This window comes from Passer montanus, unplaced genomic scaffold (genome assembly GCF_014805655.1).
Source record: "Passer montanus isolate IOZ18808 unplaced genomic scaffold, ASM1480565v1 scaffold95, whole genome shotgun sequence".
NCBI classification, from domain to species: Eukaryota; Metazoa; Chordata; class Aves; order Passeriformes; family Passeridae; genus Passer; species Passer montanus.
Window position 1 is genome coordinate 1,542,271 of NW_024374923.1, and position 17,914 is coordinate 1,560,184.

Below are 17,914 nucleotides of genomic sequence, written 5' to 3' on the forward strand. Positions count from 1 at the left end.
GAGACACTTTTGAAAACTCCAGAAGTTGGTAGTACCTCATCATAAGTGTTGCCACTGGTCAGTAAAGGTCAGAGCTGTCCTTTCTCTGTGTGTATGAGGGAGGACCAGATACAAGAACTTACCAAGAGTGTGTCCTTAAAGGGGGTCCTAGAAATTAAGTGTGCACTGTTTTGTGTTTGGATTAAAACTTCCTTCTGTAAGGATTCTGTGAAAGTGGATATTAAAGAATTCCTTGCAGAATTTTTAATTAGGGACTTCAAAAGAGGAAGTGTATGGATACTGTAAGAAGCCCATAGGGAGGAGATTTAAACTGGTAGAATGCTTTGAAAGCACCTACAATTTATTTTTTTAAAACTACTGCATTTCTCATAAAATTAAGAGGTGACACTTCAGCTTGTCATGTTATTTTCCTTCATTGCTAACAGACGTATAAACAGCAGAAATTGTTTCTTCTGTTTGGAAAAATGGATGTTCTTATGTAATTGATCATCCTATAATCTGTTTGCCTATGTGCTCATCCTGGAAGAGAAGAAATAGTGAAGCTATAGGCTGTATCTGTAGTGATCTGTTCAGGTTCACATTTTTACTTTGTTTCAATGTATGCATCAGCCCTGTCCACAGAATATTGTACTATTGCTGGTGCCACACTATCAAAAAAGACCACATCTACAACCCGATGGAATTTGAGAGACTGAAAAGCATGTTCTTTGCTTTTAAACTGGGATTTTTTAGAGTCATTGAGAAGTTGGTGGGGCTCCATGACTTTGGGATTTTTTTTCTGCTGTTACAAATTTGTCTACAGCTGAATTGCACTTAACTCAATCTTTATGTCTTGAGCTGCAGTACGTAGATAAGCTATGTCCTGTGACAAAACTAAGATGTCCAAATCAAATCAGGTTAGACAGTCTTGTAAAGTTAAAAAATATATTTTCTCTGAGTTGTGCTGTTTCTGTCAAGTATTCTCTGTTTTTATGGACTTGTAAGAATTAATCTTTAGCCTAAGCAGTGTACTTTGGTCCAGTGTCTCCCAGGTTTTTGGGGACAGGTACCTGACAGTCCTGTGAGCATGTGGCAGGAGACTGGAAATGGTCAATTCCTGCAAGTCCACATGTGTGAGCTGGCAGGAGGGACACTAATTTCACTGTGAGGTGTCAGAGGGCAAAAAGAAAAAGGTGCGACATAAAATGTTACGGTCTCTGCACATATCTGATGTTTGTGGGCAACCCTTGGGTAGCATGGAGGATGGGGAAGGGTGTGTGGATAGATGACCATGGAATGCTGTCCTAATCTGCTCTGACTTGTCAGGCACAGTGTTGCTACAGCTGTGCCCTGCTTCAGGCACTGGAGCTGCTGCTGCAACAGAGCATTCTCAGGCATGTTGCTTCCTTATACTGAACAAAAAGGCAGCCTGTTCTTCCCTTAAAGTTAAACTTCAAAGCTGGTAACTGTTAAAAGTTGTATTTTGCTAGTGACGGCAGTAAAAATCACTTACCTGATATGTAGGTTCCTCCACCACCTCTTAGGTGGGGTGGAGGAACCTGCATATCAGGTAAGTAAGGGTTACCTGATAGGGTTTTCTCTTCTGACTTCATTACTGTGGGTTGTGGTTTTTTGGGTTTTTTTAATATCTAATGAGAAAGACATCCCTGGGTGAAATTTTTATTATGGGCATTTCTATTGGAATTGAATTTCAGCCAAGGTTCACTGTCCCCAACATGCGTGATGAGGAGGGAGTTCTTACCAACATGCACAAAATTAATGCCCACAAAGTTCTGGGCTAACAACTTGCCCCTTTATCCTGGAAATGATCTTGGCATCTCAGGTGGAGCCTAGTGTTAGCAGCATTGGATAGGAAGGCATGATCATGTGTGAGAGAGGGAGAGAAGATAAACACTCTTTGTTCAAGTAATTCCACCACTGTTGAGCTCTTCAGCCCTCTCCTTGTGCATTTGCTCATTAAGTCCTCTAATAGATGCACAGGTATTTTTGTGACATCTTTGCTTAAGGATGTTTGGTGTTACTGCTCTTGAGAGTTCAGTACCTGATTCCTCAGTACTGTGCTTTGCTGGTGACCTGAGAGTTTATGCAGTAGAAAGTATTTAAAGAGACAGATTGGAAAATCATGCACACACTGCCACGAGAGACAAACTCAGGCAGACTGTGAGCTTTTCCAGCCCCCTCATTCAAAAATAAACAGGAGGTGTCTTTGAGGCAAGGTGCTGTTCTCTGTTATAACTGTGTGCATACTTGTAATTGTGGAAGCGGTTCATTGTGATTAGGCAGAAATATAGGGGGTTTTGTTTGTTACAAGCAGTCTTATGTTTTACATCAAGTTCTCAACATTAATTTCTCCTGTGTAGATTTTCACTGACTAGTAGCCACCTTGCACATGACCTGAAGAAGGAGTGAGAAGTTTCTAACATCCTATAAAAAGCTGCATGTCCACTTCCATGTCCTAGCTTCATTCTGTGCCTATGGTATGTTGCTCTTCCAAGCACCCAATGCTTTCTTGCATTTCCCTGCTGTCCTGAGGAGAAGCAATCTCAGCTGGCTTTTTGCAGCTGCTTTCTGCCATGGAGTTCCCCAAGGAGAAGTCACAGTCCTTCAGCATGATCAGACCAAAGAAAAAAGGTTTTGGAAACCACTGTCTTACATTGGGTCTTCTGGATTAATATTGTGTCCAGCTGGGGATACCACTGCAGCATGATTGCTCTGAGGGATTTGTGTGGTGTTGGCTGGTTCATCTCTAAATCACCCCTTTAAAGGATGTTCTTCCTGATGTTCCTTAGGAGCACAAGAACTGAAATTTCTCTCACCATAACACTCTTGCTCATTCAATCCAGTATTTGAGTGAGGCTTGCTGGAAGCAGAGCACACTGCTGACTTGGGTTTTTAAAATATAGATAAGGAAGTTCAGTCATGGTAGCAGTGCCCAGGATAGCCCATGGAAGCCAAGATGCACAGGATTAAACTGTGGGATTATACTGCTTGGATGTAAAAGTCTCTTTATTCTGCCAGCCTGCCAATAAGCTGTGTGTTGTACACCACACACTAGTACATACAGCATTTAGGGTCTGCTTTTGTCTCACACCTGCTGTCCCTTCAGAGTTTTGAATGGCTGGCAGTGTGAGTAAAGGTGTTTGCTCACTGCTCAAAAGATGTTTGTCTCTCCAGATGTTTCACCTTGGCTACTGGGATAATCCTTGCAATATCCCTTACACACCATTAAAAACACATGACAAAGCATGTTTTTTTCTGTAACTTTAACCCTTCATGCCCATTGTTTTGCAGTAACACCAAGGAATGCTGGTCATTCAGCAGCTAAGATAACCAAGTAAATAGTCCCCATTGCACACCTCATGCAAGGACAATTTGCAGGTGTTGAATGCAGTAATATATTACCAACTGCAGCTGAGGTACTTGAAAATCACAACTGTCATGTACTTGCAGCCCTGTGCTTCAGTGTTTTTTTAACCTTTTCCTTTCTTATGGGAGATGTAATTTTCTGATTTTCAATTAAGGGCATGAATAATTTTGCATGTTCTAAATAATAATAATAATAATTTGTACCAGTTGGAACTTTGAGTGAAACACCTCCACATTTACTTATGGAACTTCCCATGGGATCAGAAGAACATGGTGTCCTGACCAGAGGTGCACCTGGTGCAGGGTTTGGGCACTGAGAATAACCAGTGGTGAACAGTAAAGGAGGGTGCGCAACAGCATCCCATTGTCCCTCTCTGCTTCCAGACAGAGGGAAGGCCTGGAAAGAGAAAGGAAAAGCAGTTTTGCAAAGGTTTAAGAGGCTGGATGCCCTGTTGTGAAGAAAGTAGAGTGGTTTTTGTCTGTCATTGAAACCATATGAGAGTGAGGGACTGAGGTATGGGGTCAAAGATGGAATAAAACACTTTGTAGTGAATAAAATCTAGGTGGTGACATTCCTGTCTATGGCATGGGGTTGGAACTAGATGATGTTTAAGGTTCCTTCCAACCCAAGTCTTTCTATGATTCTGTGAAGACCAGATGTGCAGGAAGGACCTTGAATGTGGGAATGAGCTGATCCAAGAGCATAAAGTGCAAGAGACAGTATGATGACTCCATTGACTGTTCTGGTAATCCTTGGGACCAAATTTTGACTGAGTTTCCAGTGAGAAAAAGGAAAGTCTAGTCATGTGAAAAGAAAATTATATTGCAGTATGTAGGCCACAGAAGGAGTTTCCCTGCTGGTCCCTGGAACATGATGAGCATGACCCATTAAGAGTAAGAACAAAGAGGAAATTAAACTGAAAGCAAAAATATTTTATTTTCTTGTGTCATACCTGGCAGAGGCATGTTTGCTGTATCACAGAGAGGTTTGGCAGCTGATTAAAAGTTCCCAAAATGTCAGCTAGTCTATTACAGAGAAGAGACTGATTTCCAAAGTGTTGACTACTAAAATAATGTTAATATGTGCTGTGAATTTCAAAGGCTGAATGTTCTGATTCCTGGGTAAAATCCCAAGGATTTAGTATATGCTCATTAAAGATAGATGTACATATATATACAATGGGAAAAAAGAAGTTTTGCTTTTCTAGCCAGTTGGGCCCAACTACTTCCATACAATAACATCTGTCATGTGTTCTGCCCCTTTTTTTGCTCAGACTTTTGCAAATGTGTTTGCTGTCTGCTCCCAGTGTTATTTACCCTTATTTGGACAATTTTTTTTCTTTATTTTGGAGAAAGCATTTGGCTGCTGATACTTTCTGCACTCTCTCTGAAAATGAGTTTACTGGTCTTGCCAAAGCCCAAAAAGTCTTCTCAGGTAATTGACGTTAAAGTTTATTGCTTAAGTACACGTTCCAAATTTAGGTTTCAGAAAATTAGTTATATTACTAATAAATTTTCAATTTTGATCCTTGGCTTGAGATACTGGGGTGTGATTTCCAGATGATGATGATGATAGTAGCCCTTCATACTGCAGGATGTTTAAAGACAAAGAACCATGTGTTAGGCTGTTTTTCATTAAGAGATGCTGTATTTTCTCCAAACCACATACTCTAGAAGAAGATTAAGGGAAGAAATTCCCTTTTATTCAGTAGTAAGGAAAAAAAAAAAAAAAAACAAGTTTACTTTGGGAGAGCCTCCAGTGGTTTACGTCATATCCAGATCCATCTGTCACATCTCTCAATCACTTAGGGGTTTGGTGCAGGTAAACATATTTTTGAGGTGTCCTCTGGAATTAATCTTGCCAGGTCATGGCATGTTGTTCTTTCCCTGTGTGCTGGTGTCTGGGTATTCTTTGCAAAATGTTTCAGACATCATTTGCTTTCCCTCCTGGAAGAAGCTCTGTTGCTGTTAGTACATTCTTAGAGCTCTGGCTTGTTATTTACAAAAATGGCTCTAACTTTTTCTTCCAAAAGCAGTTACTACACAAGTACTTGTTCCCCTTGCTGCTCAGATAAATCTCCCTCTGATTCTAGGGAACAGCAATAAAATATTTCCCCAGTGCTCTGCTCTCAGTCGTAGCCAGCCAAACTTCTTCATCTGTTTTATTAGCCTCTGTGTACAGGAGGACTGCATTACTAGCAAGGGGTTTTATAACCCTTACTCCTCCAACATATTCTCACAGTTTCTTTTGCATTAGAGATTTTATTGGCATTTTTTTACGTGTATTTTATGTTAGTGCCGTTATGGCCCATTCTATAGTGTTACAGTTCTCAAGATGATACGGAAGGAATTTGAGAGTTATAAAATGATCCAAGGAGTACTGTGAGATTATTAACTTGAGAATAGTTTTAACAATCAGTAGTAATTTTAAAAGAAGGGGTCTTAGTGATAAATTTAATTGGTATTGTTGTGAAATTATTTGCCATTTGAGGTAAAAATTTCATAAGATGCTCTTCCTCTTAGACTAGAAACAGCCAAGTGATGCAATGGGAAGGCCACAGTAGGAGGTAACAATAAAGTCTGTAATGGTAAAGTGCTTTCTTAGACAGACAATAGAGGACTCTAGATATGTCTCATAAATCAAATGTGATAAATTGTATCCTGGTTGTTCTTATACTGGAAATAAAATCTGACTAGCACTGCTTGCATTGGCATTCTTCTGTGGCTTCAAGCTGAGCTGAATGTGTTTCGATAAAGATCGCATATCAATGCCTCTAGTGACTCTGGATGTATTTTCTGATCAGGTCCTCAAAGCTCTAGGAGATGGCCACGTTTCTGGTTTCTTATGAAGCAAAATCCTTAGACATATCTGAATGTTTTCTTAGAAGAAGTGAGCCCTAGACTGGAATAAGATTCGTGGCAATGCATGCATTTTAGATACTTGTCTAGATCTGGGAGCATAACTAACACCAGAGATTTCATGGTTTTGTTTAAATCTGTCTTCACAAACTGAAGAGTTCTGAAATAAGGTATATTTCACTACAGTGAGGATGTAGTAGTAGTACATCTCTGCTTACTCTCAAATGCATGTAATAGCAGAGAGCTACCCAAAGGTCTGTAGAAGGAAAAAAGTGCCATCTTAGACAAACCTTATATATATTTAATGCCAAGAAGCTTTTGTTGTTAACATTTTAGTGTGGTCTCATTTTTCTGCTGATTTCCTGGATGCAAATTGCTTATTGACATTTGAGCCCAGTTATGGGCTTTTACAGCTTGGTGAGCTGGGGGAAAACTCAGCTTCTAGGGCAAGCTGGAACAATTTTAGGATCGCCCCATGGCACTGTCTGTGTCCTGGGGACATCAAAGGATAGTATAGAATATAGCCTCCTCGGGAGGGGCACAGTGGTGATCAGGAGTGAGGCCTCCATGAGTGCAAAGTCCACCAGTGTTTCTCCAATGCAAAGTTCACCAAAGTTCACCAGCTTGTTTCTCACCTTTGAGTGGGTCATTGCAAGTATATCTCAGCTGGTGCCCATGTCTGTGTGTTTGGCAGAGGAATGGGTTTGTAAATGCACTTTTCATTTACTGTTCAACGCTTAGCTCCCTCCCAAGCCTCTTGCAAGCAGTATCAAATTCTTAGAAACCCATTGTCTGACCTCTTTCTTTTGGAATATTTATTAGTGTACAACAGCTACAGACTTACACCAATGGTTATGAATAGCAGCAGCAGTAGGTAACTATTACTACTGTGCAATCTTACTGTTTTCAACACACCAGAGTAATTAGCTATTTTCATCTTTGTTTGATTGCACTAATATTCAAATGTAAGCATCACTTGATGCACCTTTCAAGAAGCAATAGCTGTACCACCTTTGTGTAGGCCACTTCCAAATCTACACGGTGATATTCTTCCCATGGTAGTGTAATTGATTTAAAATAATATTGGCTAGAGAAGGAGTTTGGTTAATTTCACCTCTCAAACAAATGTGTGTCAGGAAATAAAAGTGAGTGGAAAAAGTCTGTCTGGACAGGCAGCATGCTGTGGTGTATTATGTTTCCCTGACATGAGAGGAATGTGGCAGGGAGGTCTACAGTTCCCTGCTGTAGGCACTAACACTGGCTGGAAAGCAGCTTGAGATGTGCCTTTTGCTTCATTAAGCAAAAGGCTTTCTCCCCATGGCAAGAAGTGCTGTAAAGCACAGCAGAAGTATTATAGTGTGTGTAGTTAAGACAGGGTTGCCAATTTCAAGTATCTAAAATCACAAGTCAGATATTCCAGCATAAAATCTGTCTAGAAAATAGAGATTTAATTTTTAAAACACTTTGTTTCCTTTTTGCCTCTTGAGCTTCATTTATTTTTAAGTGAAAGCTGAGATCTTCACTGAAAGTTGAGATCCTTGTCTGACTTCAGGGCTTTAAGAAAAACAGCAAATTACAAAAAACTTGCAAAAGAGCCATAGGGGTTGTTAACAGTGAGTCAGGCATCTCCTGTAGAAGCTGCACGATTGTATAAGCTTTGTCATTGTAAATAGGATCTGAAAGGCAGGGATGCAAAATGCAGGCTAAGCTCCTGGCACTTGCAATGTAGTTGAGGTTTGCTTACCTTGAACAAATAACAGTAACTGTGGTGGCTTGTGTTATTGAGCAGGCAGCCAAAAAAAAACTAACAAAACAAACGGGCACAGTCTGGCAAGCTGTGTTGTGTGAGGAGCCACAGTGAGGCAGTTTGAAGACCTTGCAGCCAGAGGTACCTGCAGCTGATCCGTGTCTGGTGTAACTTCTGCAGCCTCCCAGAGTTTGCTCCTGTGTGTGAGGGGGTCAGTGGCAGTGTTCCTGTTTCCAGGAGCCAGCAGAAAATGCTGAGGGATGCATTCATTTCCTTCTGTTGCCTACAGCTTCCAAAGGAATGGCAGTGCTTCCCTGAAAGGGAAGGTGTAAGAATGGTGATATCCAAGTTGTTCTCCCCACTCTGCCGAAGCTGTAGCTTTAGGATTTTCAGCTGCCACACTGCTGGCAGCTAAGGAAGGTGGAGTGCTTCTGTTTCTAGGCACTATCACAGTGCTGGAAAATCAATGCCAGATCATAGGCATAAGCATTTTTAGGATCATTCCTTGTTCCTGCACTTCAGTTCCAAAGAAGACTACAAAAGCCCACAATTTGCAAAGACTAAGATCCAAGAATTTGAACAATTTTATAGGATTTGTAAAATAAAACTCAAGTTTGCTGGTTTGGAGAGTGTGTGATCCTGTACCCCCACCAGATGTTAGGTATGTGAGCTGCAAATCTGGTCCTGTTCTATCTGCCTGGTTTGAACTCTTGAACTTGAGATTTTTTTTTCTGCTGTGCAACCCTGGAAGGAACAACGATTCTTAAAATAACATTTCAGCATTATTAAACACTGCTTGTTGGATGCTCTGACATTTGGTGTTGGCAGCTCTGCCTGCCTCTTCAGCATGCGTTTGGCTGTAACTATTCAGGCAGTCCTTTTCTTCTGCACAGCTAGTTCAGATGTAAAAAACCTTGTCCCTCAAGAGTGCTCCAAGTGGCTGTTCAACATGGATAAACCTCAGGAGCTCTGTCTTGCAAATATGATCTTGCTCTTAAGCATAATTTTCATTGTTTTCGAGAATCCTATTAATTATAGAGGAATGATAAATAATCCAGTGGTCTGAAACCCCATAATTCTGACTCAGGGAGCTGTTGCCACTAAAGGTGATGCTTTCAGTGCTGGAGGTGTATGAAATGCTCTGATGTACTCTAGGATCTAGCAGCTCACATGAAGGTTCAACATCATTTAAGACCACTGAATCTGCAGGATGTGTCATTCAACTTGTAAATACTTCCACCTTTGGTGGAAACATTTATAGTCAGAAACAGTGCCTTGAAATGTTTACTACTGTCATATTGAAAGGGGAGAAAAAAGATAGAGATGTAAAGATGTTGTGTGCATTAATAATTTATCTTGCAATTAAGAAAGTGTAAAAGAAATCCAGGGTGAAAACTGGGAAGAATTGCAAAGGAAAATACTGACTCTTTCATTTTGAATAATGCAGACCCCATTCAAGCTTTCTCTGCAGAACATGAGGTCTAATCCCAGCACAAGTAAACACATGTGGGGGTTTTAAAATTTAAAATGTTTAAAAATCATGCTGCTCTTGAGAGGTGATTAACTGTGCTCACTTAGCTGCAAGTGAATAATTAAACTGTGAGAGTTACTATTTTCCTGGCTCCTCTGTCGTGTTTCTTATTAATTCTTAGATATTCAACTTCTAGACTTTTTAGTATCAATCAGGCTCTGCATCTATTGTCTGAAAAATAAAATATGTAAAGGGAAAACTGCCACAGATTTAAATACATTGTATTGTTACAGTATAAATACCATCCTTGTAATTAAACCACTTGAAAATATGAACCATCAAATTTTTCTCTCAGGGACTCAGCCACCTATGAGGGTTTTGAAAATCTCCCTAGTGTGCTTTGCTTCTCCTGATTGTTCTTGGAAGAAAATTAGCTTTTAGTTGTTTAAAGTCTGTTGGCTTTATTTGCTACTAAATATACACATGATAAGTGCTGTGGGATCAAAACAAAACCAAGTTGCTCTTCCAACGATGTGATTTGCAGTTTGGCAGAAGTCAACAATACAACTCTTAGTGTGTTTGGGGTCACGGTGCATTAAGGTAGATCCCATTGGCCTGGATCAAGAACCTGCAAGGTATCTTCAAACAGAGGAAAGAGTGAATTTAAAGAGACTAGAAAAGGATGAGAGAAGGCACTTGAGAAGGCAGGTAGCCTGGTCCAAAGTCCTGGATTTGTTTTGTCCTTGTCCAGTGCGAATGTTCCTATATTAGAGTGGTGCCCTCTTAAATATATCCTCTGAGATTCTGTCACTTAATGAGGGTTTGGGCAGATTTTTTTCATGTTGGGAAAGTTTTCCTGATGACTGAGTTGCTCCACCAGGTGCCTGTGGCTTTGTCATTAGCTTGCTATCTTTGTGGGGAGAGTAGGATGATGCCAGGTTGAGAAAGTGAAAGGGGACAGGGAGGGAAATTCTCACATGGTGGGAGGAAGTTCTTGAAGGACCTGGATGAAAAGCCCTGGGAGGATTAAGAGAAGAAAATGTTACCCATCTAGGCTTCTTTTAATCAAGTTTTTCCCTATGAATGTCTTGGATTTTGGGATATTTTTGAAGTGTTTTAGACAGATATTGAATAACAGCAAAGTTTGTAATCTAATCGCAATCTCAGTGGGGGAGTGACCTCTGGATTCCACCTGCAGAACTAAAAATTAGTAATGATTTAAAGAAAGACCTGACCTTTTCCTGTCTTTTCTACCCTCACAGATGAACAGGAGCCAGCAGTCAGCAGCGATTCAGATATTTCATTGATTATGGCAATGGAGGTTGGACTCTCCGATGTGGAGCTTTCCACTGATCAAGACTGCGAAGAGGTGAAATCTTGAAAAACAGAGATCCAACACTAAACTACAGGGGACGGTCACGGGTAGGGACTGAGTCAGCTTTCTAGGATTTGGACCAGTCATGCATATGCCTCCAGAGCACTGTCACTCCTGCACACTCCATGCTGAGATGGTCATGAAAAGCAATAGCAGCTGTTGTGTCTGCCTGGAAGCGGTTTCATCATCTGCACACCTTTGTTTGGTTCACATGGGAGGTGGAGACACTTCCAGTTTACCCACGTGCTTGAGAGCAGTCATGGAACTCTCCAGGGGCTCATAAACATGCAACTGAAATGACAGCTTGAGTGTTTTTTACACTTGTTCAATCAAATTTTTGTTGTGTTTTTTGAAAAGGCATATGTTTATTTTGTTTGTTTGTTTATAGTTTGTTATCAATGGACACTTTGTTTTTATTGACTGATCCCAGCTTTTTCAAGAGTTCAGTCCAGAAACCTGAATTCCCATTCATTGGTCACTTCATGATCTGACCAAGATTTATCATTGCCTTGTTGTTTCTGCATGAATTACATGTGGCTGGCTTCAGAAGGATCATGCACCAGCACCCTGCATTAATGTAACACCTGCCTTCATTAAGTGGCAGGCTTGGAAATGGTATATTCTGAAGGCTTTTATTTGTAAGAGAGCTCTGAATTAGCAGAAATTTGGGTTAAAATGGCATTAGTTTGTCTCTTAAAGTTCTGTTCTAGACAAGTATTGTACTGTGTGAAGGAGAGAAAGAAGAGCTTAAAGCATCACTCCATCCATGTAGTCCTGTCCTGCATTTTATGCTACTCACAGGTGTCAGTACATTCGTGTCCTTCCTCCAAGTAACAATTCAGTAGCTGGAAAAAAAGATCTAGTGTAACATCACTTCTGAATTTTACAGACCAAAACCAGATCAGTGGGCTAAAGGAGCATCTGAGAGGTTTCCAGAGGCTGCTTATTAACAGTTCTGCAATAAGCAGGTGACAGTATTCTCACAAAGTGTCTGGAGATGCTGCTGTCAGTGTCAGAAATTGCTAAGGGAGCAAGAGGCAACAATTTGAAATGTTTAATTCCTGGTTTGCTTTGGGTCTTTTCTCTTAGTGTGTTTCATTTCTTACATTTTGACAGCAGTTTTTGTCTGCTTGTTATCTAAAAAGAGTTCAGGTAGTTTGTTGCCCTCCAGAGTCCCTGTCAATGTTTTCAGAAGCATAACAGAATATTTGCAATTTGTGTACAGCTACATACACCAAAAGATATTGGGGAGGGAATTTGAAAATAAAAGAACTAATATAAATCAAAACACCTAAATAATAATGACCTGACATAATAATTTATTTAATCCTGAGCTCTGCTTTCCAGGTAAGAGCTCATTGTTAATTGTTCAGTGTGTAATTTGGTTTTTCAGTGAAAATACTCAAATGTGAAGAAGCTTACTGTTACATAAGAATACATAGTTTCTGCTGAGAGTCAGATGATTTGAATCACATTACTGCCTCCTGAGTCAGTCCTCAGAATCAACAATTCATTTTACATTGAGATTTCGTGCAGAGGTCAAACATTTTGACTTGGCAGTGTCATGGCAGCATCTCAAAATGCAACTGTTGGGGCTCACTGCATTTAATCTCCTTGTGGATTTACTTGTTAAATGTGAAAACCAGCTTCCAGCCAAAATTTTTGTTTGTCAGATTTTATTCAGGAACAAATGTGTTTATCCCTAAAATTTTGGCTGACTTGCTTCTTCATTATAAAAAGAAGGAAAAATATTCTACATGCTCTTCTGTCCATTTAGAACTAATTGAGCATTTTGTTTAATTTTGTTTTATGTTCTTTGTCCCTAAATTGCAGGGTAATCTTGACGTAAAGATTTTAAACTGAAAGAGGGCAGATTTAGATTAGATATTAGAAATAAATTATTACTGTGAGGGTGTTGAGGCACTGGAAGGGGTTGCCCAGAGAAGCTGTGGATGTCCCATCCCTGGAAGTGTTCAAGGCCAGGTTGGATGGAGCTCTGAGCTACTTGGTCTAGGGAAAGATGTCCCTGGCTGTTGCAGTTTGTTTTGGGAGGGGGCACCCCAGGGTGTCCCCAGAGGGCCCCCTAGGCTGTGAGTTGGCTGGCCCTGGCCATGTCACCGGGTTTGGAACTAGATGATCTTTCCAACCCAAGCTATTCTGTGATTCTGTGAAAATGACCCATAAATGTGCTGTTACATCTTTAGAAGCTGTTGGAATGAAAATCTTTTTTCAATTGAAGAGATAGAGGCAGCTGGAATTATTGGTTAAAAAAGAAAGTTACAGATTGTTCCAGAGGGTACACTAGGTTAGTCTTGACAATATTTGTCGTTCTGTAATCTTGTTTTCTTCATTCTTTTATGCCTTCTCTATTCCTTGCTGCTGTGGAAAAGGCCTGACACATCAATGTTGAAATTGATCCCTACACACGAGAGTTTGCACAAGGTACTGCATCAGCTCCACTTAAGCTCTGTAAATAATGCTGAAATCAGATTTAAGTGGTACTTACATCAAATTTGGACCCAGGAATGAAATTAATTTCAAACGTCTGCAGGGAAGGAGTGAGGCTGGTTGTATACAGTTGGGCTCCTTACAGAAAGTCCACACACTGGTACAATTTCTTCTGCAGCACTGGAGCCTGGGTGGTACATGTCACAGGACAAATGTGATGTCCAAGTTGTCAGTGATCCTTTCACATATGCACACTGGAGCTCAGCACACAGGCAGAGAACTCCTGGCCAAACTGCTTGGGTTTCAGAGGAGCTGTCACATAGTCTTAATTTTATTTCATGAACTGAATTAAGTTGATCTCAATGGATAGATTGACCAATTAGCTGTTGCTGCAGCAGAACCACCCAGGGCACAGCAGAGCAAGCAAGGTCTGTCGAAAAGCAAGGCAGGAGGGAAAACTCCCAGCTGATACTGAGCTGGGTCCTTTGCCCAGGAAAATCATTAAAGGGCCCTGTGCTCAAAAAGGCATGGCAGGTTTGGTAATGCAGACCCTGCATGTATTTCTGAGAGTTAATGAGGAACTTTGTAGAGGTCATCTGCTGTGCACACACTTTTCCTAAATATCCCATGTTAGATCTGGTCCCTCAGGGTCCACAGGTGGCCACTAGCAGAGGTAGGGTGCCAGGCTGGGTGAGTGTTTTTGACATATCACCAATTAGTGATATGCCTTTTAGAAGAGGCATCCTAGCAAACCTGGGTCAGGAGTCTTTCTGCTTTTGTTTTCCCAGTTCTACCTGCAGCTTCACTCAGGGAAGATGTTGTTCCATTCCTGTCCTCAGGTGTTCTGCATCTCTGAGCACTGTTAAGTGATGATAAGGGCAAGGCTGGGTTACACATCACTGAAGCCTGTACTTAGGAAAGCACTTAAGTAAATGTTTTATTCCGTCCTTCTTAAAAAAAACCCACCATTAATTTTGGACTTGCACAAAAATTGCATTATTTTCAACAGGTCTTCTATGAACATACTTAAGCCCCTGTGTCAAAAAGAAAGCAAGTGTTCATGGATATAGTGCTGCAGGCTGGCACCATGGCTGAGTGGAGGGCCTCTCCTGCACAGGGCCAGTGTCCAGGAGATTGTGTGGGCTCCCAGGTAAAGGTACTCCTGTCATTAATTCCTGTGCTTCTCCCAGCAATTCCTGTCTTGTCATCTGAAGCACTTTTCTTGAGCAAGTGGTAGGTGGGAGAAACATTTGCCTTAGTGAGGCTCATCATCACTCAGGCTGGGTTGCAGGATAAAACCTGGTGAGACGGAAACTGCACTCAGAGTGTACCTGGATTTTCTTGGGTTTCACTACGCTGCCTTCCCAAAGGTCTGTTCAACAGGTAGGAGGCATAGGCAGAATTTTGCACTCACAAATGACCTGATGTGTGCATGCAGATGTGCAAGGCATCAGGTCTACATCCCCTCCCCACAGCTCACCTATTCTGGTGGGGATACAGATATGGCACTTACTGAGGGTTTGGGGTTTTTTATTTTCTGACTGCTTTAGAGCCCCAGAAGCAGCATCAGGACTATCATAGCACTGCAGTTCATTCTTTAAGCACTCTATAGAATTAAACTGACATGTATGCTTTAAAAGTGTATTGATGGAAAAGTATGGAAACTGTACTGTTGTGAAATCAGAAGCAGTTGTCATTTTTAGGCCTTTTATTTGAGGGAAATTGTGGCACAAGGAAAAAGGCTTTATAAGGCAATTTGGAAAAAGAAATTATTGAAATCACATATGATAAGCGGTCCCTTGGATTTCACTAATGACCTCTGGATTAAATCCCAAAGAAGTCATTGGAAGAAGGGCACTGATGTTGGGGTGCATCCATTTCACAACACTAAAATGGCAGAAAAATCCAGACTCTTCTTTCCCAGCCTGTCTCACAAGAGTTTGTACAAGGGTGAGCCTTTGTTGCAGGGGAAGGAGATCACGGGATCAAACTTGCACAGTGCTGCTTCCTCTCCTGTGCTTTGTGCTGCCAGTATCTCTTGGAGCAGGTTGGAGAGGGGAAGGGAGCTTGCCCAAGTTCAGCTCCAGGGCTTGGTGAAAAGCAGGCCGTGGGCTTCCAGCAGGTTGGGGACAGCCAAGCTTCTTCATGGCTAGTGGTGACCCTGGGACTGGAACTTTGCTGGTGAACACTGAGCCCATGCAGACTCATTTGTTTTGTAGATGCAAAACGTGTGAGTGTATTTGGCGCAGGCAGCATGACAGCAGCGAATCAGCTTGGTTAGCATGAGCAGGAAACACAACGTGGAGTAGTTTGGGGCTGAAGGAAAACAAGGCTGGGTGTTTACAGCTTCTTAAATAGAGGAAGCTTTCACAGGCTTCTTAAATAGGGGAAATTGGTCTAAAATAAGCACTGCTTTCATTTTACCAACCTGTTACCTGAACTAATTGATAGTTTCAGAGAATGAGGAATGCCAGATGGACTGTTCAGGGAGGATTTGTTTGTGAAACAGATGGCAGCTGCAGGGTGGGACAGAGAGTGAGGGCAAGGGTGAGGGCTGCCCCTCTGCCGTGCCACTTACCCCGCTGGGCTGGACGCTCACTTGGCCCCTTTATCTGCCCATTTCTTTTTCAAGAAAACACCCTTCTAAGAAGGAGCTCTATTTCAAAGGGAGAAATAAAGAAATGAAAGATGTGGATTTTGAATGAAAAGCCAATGTATGTTTTTTCCATCTGAAATTAATCTTTCTCTCTCCAATGTTTTAATTATGAATTGGTGGAAGTTATTTCTTTCTGTAGTGAATGGCAAAAGAAATGAGAGGAAAAAAAAAAGGAGTAATAGTGTTTTCCCTTTCTTGTGTATTTCTTGATTCTTTATCCTGAGTAGCATTAAACACAATAGCCAGATCAAGATGCTTGTTTGCTCTGAATGTATACAGTTATTTCAGATGTCAAATATCTAAATGTTTTGTATATGTATGTAATGCCATCCACAATACTTGTTTCATGGTAGGAACCTCAAATGATTGTACCGTTTTATAATCAGATATGTAAAGAGGGGACAGTGGGTGGGTCTGTTATTTTTATACCAAGATGTTCCTTGTCTTTAGTGAACATTTAAAACAGTTTTGTACTTGTCAAAATATACATTCCATCCATTTCCAGAAGAGAATTATTTCTATTTAGAGTAGTTTATAAGCAAACCAAAAAAAAAAGGTGGCATCCCACTTATATGCAGTTCCTGAACAAAGCAGCAGTATCCTGGTTTTCAGTGATAGCTACAAAGCTAGCCATGTCTCTTCTCACGTGCAGCAGAGATATACCAGCAAATGCCAGTGTTATAAAGGGAATTAAAATCCCAAATGAAATAAATACCACATGGATCAGTGCACAGCTTAACAAAATAAGTTCATTAAGTTCAGAGACAATGGTCTGTCCCAGTGAAATTCTCCAAAGTAGTCAGCCCTGCTCTGGACAGCAGGAGCTGATTTACTGGGAGGCTTCAGCTCTGTGTCCCTGCCTGGCAGAGCCAGAAGGCTCAGCAAGCTGGGGAGATGCAGGGCTGTTACACTCCTGCACTGTGGCTCTGACTATGCTGCAGCTTTGGTTTGGGAAACACCTACCCAAAGGTCATGGCAAAGTCATACCGTGGCATTTGCATGGGCCATTCTTTTTCTTGTAGTTGGCTTTTTCATTCCCTCCCTTTACCCGCTACCTGTGATGTGCTGCCAAAGCTGTGCAGTAGCAGTTTGTGAAGATTTTTTTTTTGCCTTTTTCCCTTCTGTACAGTCTTGCAAATAAACTTTTAACTCTTTGCTGACATTCTATAATGTATTCATCTTCCTCTCCAATGCACTTTATTTCTCTTGAAAAATGTTGGAGTCGGAGAACTACCATCTTAAAGGGATTTGCCTGAAATCATGAGACACGTACTTTTTATTATTTTGTGTCCTTTTTGCTTTGTTCAATACTGTAAATGCTAAAGAGCATAGACAGTGACTCAGCTGGGGGAAATACCGAAATGTTGAGGCTAACACTTGGAAGCATTAATCAGTAGTTCAACATGGCTATTTTTGTTAAATAGAGGATTATAATGTAAATATGTGAGACCGTGTTATTACGTACTAGTAAAATATTGCAACTCTCAAAGTTGAGATGGTGAATTCCAAGGAATTTTATTGCAAGTTTTTTAATAAAACAAATCTGATTATTGTGTTATATGTATTTTCTAACGGTGTGTGTAAACCTGGAATTTCCTGATGTGTGAAACTTGTCGGTTTTTTCTCCCTGAACTCAGCCACTGCACACTTTGGCATTCATAGGAGGCAAAAGGTACCAGTGGGAAGGGACACAAGTGACAGCCTCGTCCCCTGCTCCTGCTCCAGCTAGGAAGCGTGACACGTCTCCAGCTCCTTACTGCTTTGGTCGCCTCTGCCCTTCAGCTGCTTCTAAACAGAAAGCAGCAGCTGTGTGAGAGGTAAATGCTTCTGCTGCCTCAAGGGAGAGCTGCAGCCTCAGGCCAGACACGGCTGTTTTAACACGATGTATTAAAGCAGCTTTAAAGGATGACTGGTGTGCCGTGCCTCAGCGGGAGTTGCACCGCTGTTGTGAGGAGACATCCAGCTGCTCTTCCCTTGCCTCATCAGACATCA

At 41.2% G+C, this 17,914-nt stretch overlaps 2 protein-coding genes across 2 annotated transcripts in view; one reads left to right on the plus strand and one right to left on the minus strand.

Annotated features, from left to right (window-relative positions):
* Positions 1 to 12,916, plus strand: part of RNF150 (ring finger protein 150) — a 109,118-nt gene extending 96,202 nt beyond the window's left edge. Inside the window, exon 7 of the mRNA XM_039696128.1 lies at positions 10,706 to 12,916. Within this exon, the coding sequence (XP_039552062.1) occupies positions 10,706 to 10,824 (119 nt within the window). The 3' untranslated portion in view covers positions 10,825 to 12,916. The remainder of the gene's footprint in view (positions 1 to 10,705) is intronic.
* The window catches only part of SCOC (short coiled-coil protein), a 702,416-nt gene that overhangs the window by 509,258 nt on the left and 175,244 nt on the right, over positions 1 to 17,914 (minus strand). The gene's annotated exons all lie outside the window — the stretch shown is intronic.